The sequence below is a fragment of the Oratosquilla oratoria genome, chromosome 15 (genome assembly GCF_046742065.1).
Source record: "Oratosquilla oratoria isolate Oo_2021 chromosome 15, ASM4674206v1, whole genome shotgun sequence".
NCBI classification, from domain to species: Eukaryota; Metazoa; Arthropoda; class Malacostraca; order Stomatopoda; family Squillidae; genus Oratosquilla; species Oratosquilla oratoria.
Genome location: NC_134791.1, coordinates 30,821,573 through 30,831,931, shown reverse-complemented (window position 1 = coordinate 30,831,931; position 10,359 = coordinate 30,821,573). Strand labels below are relative to the sequence as shown.

General features: G+C 38.3%; 1 protein-coding gene across 2 annotated transcripts; it reads right to left on the bottom strand.

The window, feature by feature from the left end:
* Nucleotides 1-1,533: 1,533 nt before the first annotated feature.
* Nucleotides 1,534-6,556, bottom strand: LOC143033384 (uncharacterized). Of its 2 annotated transcripts, none has more exons than XM_076198734.1 (2): nucleotides 5,867-6,556; nucleotides 1,534-2,429 (listed from the first exon to the last, which is right to left on the bottom strand). In XM_076198734.1, exons 1-2 carry the CDS (start codon nucleotides 6,530-6,532, stop codon nucleotides 2,349-2,351), a joined length of 747 nt encoding a protein of 248 aa, XP_076054849.1. In that variant the 5' UTR covers nucleotides 6,533-6,556; the 3' UTR covers nucleotides 1,534-2,348. The 2 variants fall into 2 exon arrangements, with proteins under 2 accessions (XP_076054849.1, XP_076054850.1); XM_076198735.1 differs by having other exon boundaries at nucleotides 1,534-2,426.
* Between the last annotated feature and the right edge of the window lie 3,803 nt (nucleotides 6,557-10,359).

The following is a 10,359-nucleotide window of genomic DNA, read 5'->3' as shown; positions in this document are numbered from 1 at the left end:
CCAAAACGACCAGCCGACTCATAAATAATTTCCATAATATTACTTTGCTACCGTTTTTTTCAACTGACCATATATTTGACATCAGTTTACAAAACAAACTAGTTTGAAATATTTTGAAAATAGTCCGGTATTTTTTGCAAATAGGGTGGTAGCTACTCTATGCTTTAAGAAAACAGTGGTTTATGAATCAACTCTGCTTCCAGTAAGTTTAGTTACACCACATTTAAACAATATCCAAAGAGGAGAAAAATATGTATATTAAATTTATTTTACAGAATTTCATACTCTGAATATTTTTAGAACAAAGTTAAAACAATCCAGTATCTCTTCAATATCTTAAACCAGTGCTATAATATTCATAACAAATGATGATTCAGCCCAAATGTCAAACTAACCAAAGTACACTTGTCTTTGCATTTCACGAGAAGTATTTTGGAATGGCTCAAGTTCTGAAGAAATTGGACAAAATGTTTCTATTTGAAAATAGGACTATTAGCAATATCCTCATTCAAAACTGTCCAACAAGTTACAAAAGTGTTGTGAAATATTTTAAGGGATTGTATACATTTTCATACAAGACAAAAAGCTAAAGACATAGAAGCTAGGCCCTCTGAGCATAAATATCGCACAAGGACTACTCAAGAATCATATTAATATTGAATATAATCAATATTTATGAACATTCAACAATATGAAGAATATGATCAGGAAACAGTACCATATTGATTAAGGAGAAGTTAAGTATTAGCCAAGTCTAAATGTTTTCTTAGGAGATATATGATCAAACCATGCACATATAAAAAAGTGCAAATATGAGTCATGGACACCTGAATATGACCGACTATCAATAAAGTTCCACTCGATCAGCCAAGTTCAGGTCAGGTCAAATAAACACAGGTTGGGTCAGAGCATTTCTCCAAATCCCTCCCTAATGGACATATCTCCCTATTGTTCATGTACCCTTCTTTTGTGTGTGTGTGTGTGTGTGTGTGTGTGTGTGTGTGTGTGTGTGTGTGTGTATTCATTCACTTGGTCTTTAGTTCACGTGTTGGACTCGTGATCGACAGCTATTTCCCTCCTGGAAGAGAGCTCAGAGCTCGTAGGTCCGATCTATGGGTAATGCTATGACCTTGCACACACACACACACACCCAACTCCCCGCCCACGAGAGTCAGAGTAACGACCCGAGGCACAGCGATACCGAAATAATTTCGGCCCTGGGCAGGATTCGAACTGGGTACTGGGAGCACTTCTACTTCCCAGTTCAGCGCTCTACCAACTGTGTGTGTGTGTGTGTGTGTGTGTGTGTGTGTGTGTGTGTGTGTGTGTGTGTGTGTGTGTGTGTGTAGACAACATTTATGTCTTCGTAACTCAGAGGATGTAATACACCAAACTACTTGCCGTCTTCAGTTTCTATCCCCTTGTTGTAACTTTGTTTGTATATGTACACACACACACACACACACACACACACACAAATATATATATATATATATATACGTATACACACACGAGTACATACATACCTTTTTATTTTATTATAGGTTTATTCAACAATATTAAATACAATTAGACATACATATATACATTTTTTTTTTACAAAATTGGTAGTTGAAAAGGGAGAGCGAGAAGCAAAGCTTATGGGGAGTTGCTCTCCCTTAAGGAAAAAATGATTTTCATTTATTTATTTTTGTTACATGGTAGTATGGTACATACACATCTACACACATATATACACGATTGTAGGACAACTCGTCCACGGACACCCCGCCCACGGACAACCCGTCCACAAAACCGCAAAGCAGGACAACCCGTCCACAGACACCACCATGGGTGGTCAACTCGTCCACGGACAAGATTTCAAAAAACTTTTAGACAATTATTTTATTACCTTTTTTTAATGATATTTCATGTTATTTCATTAAAATTTGCTTTAGATGATACATTCTGGTAAGTAATAGATGTGTTTATAAATGTTATGGACATGCTTATTTTAACACCCTAGAATAGCTCCAACTATGATAAAAAAGAAATAATCACACCTGTATTCTGTATATATAAATATGTAAATAAAGTTTAATTGTTCTGCAAATTATGTTTATTATTCTTAAAAAAAAAAGTCATTGGACGAGATGTCCATATTCCTGTGGACGAGCCGTCCCACCTCCCAGTCCCGCGGACGAGCCGTCCGCGAACGAGCCGTCCGCGAACGAGCTGTCCGTCCACGATATACACACATACATGCATACACATATATACACACACACAATGGCATGCGTCACGACGTCCGCTAACTCCGACCTCACGTAGAAATCGGGGGCACGAGCGAGCATCGCAACTTGTGGGGGTCAGGTGAGAGGTGAGAGGTCAGGTCGATTGTTGACGGGACGATAATTGCTTAATGCGCAGATCTGGGTCACCGTGACCTGCTGGAATAGAAAAAAAAAAAGAGCGGCAGACTTGGGCAGTTTCTCCATGAATACAACCATGAAATGGACCTGAAGTGTTCAATATACTAATACTTATAGATTAAAGACTTTTTTAAGTATCGTTTGAATGATGATAAACATTTTGTCTTAGGTAAATCCTTTTCCAGTTTATTCCATGTGTTAACACCTATAATAGATAAGCATTGGCTTTTTTTGGTTGTTCTGTATTGAGTTTTAAAGAAGTCGTTTGTTTGCCTAGTCGCATAGCGAGTTTCGTAAGTTGAGTAAAATTTCAATATGTTTTGATTCATGTGTTTATTGTAGATTTGGTGCATAACAATGGCAGTTTTGTACTTTATTAAGTCATTGAATTTGAGTAGATTTAGTTTTTTAAATAAATTATTTGTATGTTCCAAACGACCTACATTGCAGATTATACGCAGTGCCCTTTTTTGAGAGGTAATTATGCGTTGAAGATTAGTTTGATAAGTATTACCCCAAATTTCTGAACAATAGATTAAGTATGGTAGTAGTAGACTACAATAAATGGTACGTAGGGTATTTTCATTGAGAATATTTCTCATTTTATGCATAATTCCTAAAGTTTTGGATATCTTATTTATCACGTGATTTATATGATGTTTACAATTAATTTGATCGTCTAAATACACGCCTAGAAATTTACTGACGGACGCTTTTTCAATAATTTCGTTGTTTATTTTGATCGGCTTAGTACTTTCATTATTTTTGTAGAAAAGCAGGTAGTTAGTTTTTGATACGTTTAAGGATAGCTTATTGGCTGAAAACCAGTTGGATAGTTGACATAATCCTTCATTAATTGTCTTGATCAGTTTGTCGGAATTTGTATCGGAGCATAGAATGGTGGTATCGTCGGCGAACAGTATAAATTTCATAAGGTTGGATACATTTGTAATGTCATTAATGTATAGTACGAATAGTTTGGGTCCTAGAACTGAACCTTGAGGTACTCCGCATGTAACTGGTAGAATGTGTGATCTTTCTTCCTCAATGGCCACATATTGTTTCCTGTTTTTTAGATAACTTTTTAACCAGTCATTAACTTTACCTCTTAGCCCATAGTATTCGGCCTTTCGAATTAGGATTTCATGATTTACTGTGTCAAATGCCTTTTTAAGATCAATAAATATGCCGGCTGTCTTTTTCTTTTGTTCTATATTGTTAGTTATCTCTTCAATTAATTCCATTACTGCTGTAGACGTTGAAAGATTTCGTTGAAATCCATATTGACTATGGTAAATGACGTCATTTTTTTTTTAGAAATGAGTCAAGGCGAATTGTGAATAACTTTTCAAGAATTTTGGAAAACTGTGGTAATAGTGAAATTGGTCTATAGTTATTATAACTTGATTTGTCGGCTGATTTGAATATCGGTATTACTTTTGCTATTTTCATTGCATCTGGAAATATCCCTTGTTCAAATGATTTATTGCATATTGTCAGAAAATGATCTTTGATGATAGGCATAATTTGTTTTATGAGGTTCATATTGATTCCTGTGCAATCGAGTGATTTCTTGTTCTGCATTGATTTTACTGTGTTCATAAGTTCGTTTTCCGTGACGGGTTTTAAAAACATAGTGTTATTTATTCGGTGTTTCAAAAATGTCTCGTAAGTTTGTTGTGTTGTCTTTATTTGTTTCGCGAGGTTAAGTCCTACATGGGAGAAAAATTCATTAAATTCGTTTGCCACTTCTTTTTTAGTTTTTCCTTTTTTAATAATGTCTATGAATTCATTGGTGTTATTAATTTTGTGCCTAGTTAAGTTGTTTATTACTTCCCATGTCTTTTTTATATTACCTTTATAACCTTCAAGCAGTGTGTTATAGTATTTTTTTTCACAGTTGCGTAAAATTGTTGTAAGTTTGTTTTTGTACACTTTGTATTTGTTTTCGTCTGTCAAGGACTTGCTTTGAATTGATTTCTTGTAAAGTTGGTTTTTCTTTCGACACGCGTTCTTAAGGCTGTTTGTAAACCATGGTTTTGAGTTTACGTTACGTGGTTTTATTTCTACTTCTCTCTCTGGGCAGCATTTGTTTACATTACTCATGATAATGCTTACAAATTCGTTATATGATAGATTGGCATTTTCTGACTCGTAAACCTGATCCCAATTTTCTTCTTTTAAGCATTGATTTAATTTTGCAATATCTTTTTCGTCAATTTTACGTTTAAGTACAATTCTGGGTTTTGTTATGCAGTGCATTTCTTTTGGACTGATAGTGAATACCGGTAGATGGTCACTTATATCACTTATTAAGATACCACTATGAATCTCGGAGTTTACAATATTGGTGAAAATGTTATCTATCAATGTTTCACTTGTATTTGTTATTCGGGTTGGTTTATTTATCAAAGGATATATACCTAAAGAGAAAATCATATCTGTAAAGTGTCTTGTTTGTTCATGAGTCTCATACTTAAGTAAATCTATGTTGAAGTCACCACAGAGATATAGATTTTTATTTCTAAATGGAGTTATGATTTCTTCAAGCATATTTGTGAACTCATTGATGTTTGTGCCTGGCTTTCTGTAAATACTTGTTATGACGGTATTCTTTTTAGTTTTACTGAAAATCTCAACAGCTACGCAATCAAATAGGTTTTCATACGAATTAGTGGATTGATTTATTAGTTTGCATGAAATTGATTTTTTTATGAAGATAGAGACTCCGCCGCCTTTTTGGATCTGTCTATTAGCACTGTAAGGAGTATAGTCTTGTAAGAAGTTTACTAGACATCCTGGGTCAATCCATGTTTCGCTTATCACTATAACGTCAAAGCTTTTATTGAGTAACTTGAGATAACAGTCAATTTTCTGATAATTGGCGTTTAGGCTCCTTGCATTGATGTGAATTAGTGTGAAACCATCAATATCACGAAATACCGTGTCAAATTGTGTATCACTATAGTAATCGCTGTCTTTTGTTAATTTTGAGTAAAAATTTAATTCGGGGTCAATTTGGGTATTATTGTGATTAAATATCGAAAATTCCTTTTCTGATATTTTGTCTATTTCTTTATACTTCTTAATGGCGGTATATACATCTGGGTTTTTTGATGCGAGATTTGGCGCGGAAAACAAAATATTAATTTCTGTGTTTGAGATGGCATGATAGGGAAATGTTTTTGAGCAGTCTAGGCAGAACCAGTTATTGAAAATATTGGGGTTATTTTTGGCAGTATTTACGGGTATATTTGCACACATGAGATGATATAAATGTTTGCATAATGTACATTTGAGGTGATTGGTAGGGACAAGGGTATGGCATGAAGAACAGTTTTTTGATATGTTTGTTTTAGTTTTTGTGTTAGTTGTAGTGTTCATGGTTATGTTTGTGTTAGAAGATTAAGGAATGTGAACTATTGAAATTCAACTAATTGTTCAAGATTACTTACTTGATGTACTTTTTCATCCTTGCACTTGATATACACCTTGCAGTCTCTTGTCCATGTCGAGATGATCTTCCCTTGTTTCCTCATGTCGCGTGCTGTTTTGGCAATCTCTCCAGTTCGTTTTGTCAGGTGTTCATTCACGTAGACGCCCGTCCCCTTCAATTTCTTGGCGTTTTTCAGCACGTTCACCTTCGACTTTCTTGAAACGAATCTCACGATCACATTTTGGGTACCGTCCTGTTTTCTTTTTCCCAGTGTATGGCAAGCTGATATCTCTGTGTCTCTGATCTGTATTCCCTTGTTACTTAGAGAATGGATCACTTGATTTTCTACAATGTTCTGACCACTGTTATCTGCACTATAGTCGGAGTCACCTTTCACAGCTTCCGAATACGTTTTCACAATCTTTAAACCACTAATGATTATATCTTCTCTCCTCGTGTACTGCTCTAGGTCTTCCACTCTAGCTTGGAGATTAACTACAGTCGATTTGAGATATTGTATCTCCTGCCTTTGTTGTTTAACTATCTCTTTCAACTCGCTTAGGAACTGTTGGTCTTCTTTCCTTGCTTGCATCTGGAACTGTCTGTCCTCTTCTCTTGCTTTCACAAGACTCTCCACCATATCTTCAAGTTTCTTGGAGCTGTTGCTGTTTCTGGTATGTGCCATGTTGAATTACTTTCTCGTCGGGAGCGCTGAGCGGAGGGTGTGAGACAAATGTGTCCTTTCGCGCGCATATGACTTAGTCGTCAAAGTTGCGACTGATCAGACACACAAGACCACAAATTTACACTGAAAACAATCATCAGCTACATACAGACAACACCCATGACTCGCTTCCACTCGCAGACCGAACTTTTTCGTGAGGCAAACATCACGACATGTAAGACACACAATACGTAGCATCCAGTAAACAAGATTCACAACACGTATCACACTGCATGATAGGGCATTTATTAACACATAGACACTTCAGAGAGACCCCGGAACACTAATATAACACGATATATAACGCCATCTCAAATCAGTCAACCAACCATATGAACAAAGACGTACAGTTTTCATATACAAAGCTTTAGCTGTTGTGATTCTCGGCCATTACCACCACCAATACACAAATCCAAACCTAAACTGAGCAGACACAGGGAGTATTGACTACTTAAGTTTCGTGCAGTCAATTTTTAGTGACGACCCAACGGAACATAAGCAGACATCATTCGTGAAAAAACATCAACCTCTGAAAGAAGAACACTGAGATCTTTTGACTTCCATTAGCCTCCTCCCATCTTTTCCTCCCCTTATCTACCGCTTCTATGTCTTCATATCTTAGGATCGATATTCTCCCCAAGGTAAGAAAAGTTGTTTTTTTGATGAGAAAATACGAAGAGGACTTAGCTGGGAGTAAGAGCACAACAAAGAGATATGAATATAAACAGGCTAGGTCAGTGGTTCCCAAACTGTGGGTGAGTTACCCCTTTGGGGGGAAGGTAACCAATTTTCGGGGGTAATGAAGGGGTGACAAAAAATAAATAAAAATCAAATCAAATCAAATCAAGAAAATATTGCGGCACCCGGCATTAGGATTAAGGTTATCTTAGTATGTATACTTGTGATGATGATATGGTTTAACGTCACACACTCCCCCCTATCGGGAGGCTAGGACGGTGCCCCTCACAGAATGCTTTGTAGCGTCAATTCAATGAACCATGCCCTTTCTTCAACTTCGCCGGTGGCAGGATTCGAACCGCCCTCACCTCAACCTTCGCCGCAAGCAACGACGCCCTAACCCGCTCAGCCAGCGGGCTAGGTAATGTATTTCAGTAGATGATACATGCCCACTCTACAAGGTAGCTTCACACACGATGACGAGCACATTAGGCATTATTCATCACTTGCAGTACACAGACATGAACAAAACATAAACGGAGGGAAGGATCTGTAGCCACTCCTGATCCCCACTGAATCTGGTGTCAAAAAGGTACCCAGTAACAAAAAATCTCACCACCCCCCTCTCTCTCTCTCTCCATATATTTACCTATCTACCTATCTGTATATCTATCTCTCTATCTACCTATCTTTCTATCTCCATCTCTGTCCTCCACGCTGGCTATGGCTGAAGCACAAAGAAAAACAAATTTACCATCCGGTTGGAGCCAGAGAGACATCCATAGGTGTAATGGTTAAATCAGTCGCCAGTATTGCACTATTTTGACACATGATAATTACCGTTTAACTTATAAATCTTAGATTCATAACCGAAAGACGATTCTAAATGTCTTTACACATCATGAACTATTCTTAGAGATATCGCGCTCTTTTTTTCCCGTAATTTGGCCATACAGTTATGAGCACAGTTATGCCATTCATATAATTGTACCGGTACAAGATCAGAGCTTCTCACTGTACTGACTTGAGTCCACCAAAGCATTAGTAACAGCTCGTTCCAACATCACCATGACTCAAAGGCGGCATCAAAGGCAGCGTTGTCTTTCAAGGCTATTGCTTCAGGCGTATGGCATACTCCATCACAACATTGTCACGATTTCTCACGAATGCCATCATCTCATTCAGAGTTCGCCACACCGTCTTACCATCATGAATTGGCGACCTCACCCGTGTAGACTCGTTAAACAGTGACGGGGAAATTGTCACAAACATCTCAGGCAGAGGCTGTCAGCACGGTTTGCGTCCATTGGGAAACACAGATCTGACAACTTTTTGCACGACTTTTCGCAATCAAACGATTTCCGGCAAATTGTATGCAAAACAAATCAACGTGTGTTCCGGCGTCTCTTACTTTAGTTCGACCTTTACAGGTTTAGTCCGTGAGATCAATAGACGAAATAACATACACAGCCCATGAAGAATTGTCACGCCAGAACGCCCACATGAAGAATCGTCACCCCATGATATCCCACCTGAAGAATTGTCACCCCAGTACGCCGAATAACAACAGTGGAATAAAGATTAGGTTAGGTTAGTTTGAACGAGGGTTATGCTTATTGTCATCAACCTATACAACCGAAGAATCGTAAACCCAGGATGGCCCACATGAAGAATTGACACCCTGTCGAAATATGGCGTGACAATTCTTCATGTGATCCGATTTTTGTGGACACGTTAATTGAAGTCCTCTGGCTCGAAGCGATACTCTGTGCGTCCTACTCGACACAGAGGGCGCTTCAGCCTTCCTGAAGTGCAATGGTGCCTCCTACAACCCACAATGCACAATGTGACGGTAATGCCTTCCACACCATTATGCCTTTGCTTGCCGAAGGACACCTCCGTTTGGCCTTCCTTTTTCTCTTCCTGGCTGTCAAGGGGTCCTGGTTTAAGGCCCGGTTCAATCACGCTAGCGGTTTCAACCGCGGCGGGCGGTTTAATTACATTAGAAAATAATGGAGACGTTCACGAACAACCGATTTTTTTTTTCATTTCTTTTTTTTTTAATGTAGTACCACCGCGCTTTCCGATCTGTTCAAACCGCTAATGCGAACAGGGACCACGACTCAGAGAACGACACTCATACCATTTAGGATGAAGATTTCAATCGATTTCGTTTTTCAAAAGAAGAAAGAAACGAAAATAAAGGGAACGTCTCTTACTAACACTTTTCTCTTTACATGGTGACCTTTAATGCAGGGACATATCTGTCACTCCTTCTGGTTTATATTTGCATGTGGCATGCTTAAAGTCGATGACAACAAAGGTTAATTTTCATTTAGATTCGATATTCGTTTGTACAAAAGCCTCCAAATGAACTCAAAACCAATTTCAATTTATTATTCGCGCAGTGGGAAAAAATTCCATTCAATTTAAAGAAAATGATGTCACATTACTAGGTTGAGAGTTCATAAGAATGTAATTAATCGCTTCAGCCAAGAGTTTGTGGCTTATCTGAATAAAAGATCTGAATTTGGGAGATGGGAAAACGTCAATTCTTTCCAATTAAATGACGAGTTTGTTTGTCAGAACGAGTTACTGCCTTTGGATACTAACAAGCAACTTTTGATCATTGAACTATGGTACTGATAATGCACGCGACATAGTTCAACTTTGTACATGTCTAAATAGAAACCAGAGCACAAATTGCATCCTTTACCCTAAAACTGACACGGACGCGATTACGGGCTTTTCTGTGTGTACGTGATTCAAAATGGTCTTGGATCACGTGTTGGACTCGTGAACGACAGCTATTTACCCCCCGGAAGAGAGCTCACAGCTCATATATGACCGATCTATGGGTAATGCACACATGCACCCAACTCCCCGTCCACGAGAGTTGGAGTGACGACTAGCAGCGCAGCAGTAGTATCATATCAGCCCTGGGCGGGATTCGAACCCGGACAACCGTAGTGCCGGCCACGAACGCTACCACTGCGCCATCGAGGGAGAGAGAGAGAGAGAGAGAGAGAGAGAGAGAGTGTGTGTGTGTGTATGTGTGTGTGTGTGTGTGTGTGTGTGTGTGTGTGTGTGTGTGTGTGTGTGTGTGTCTG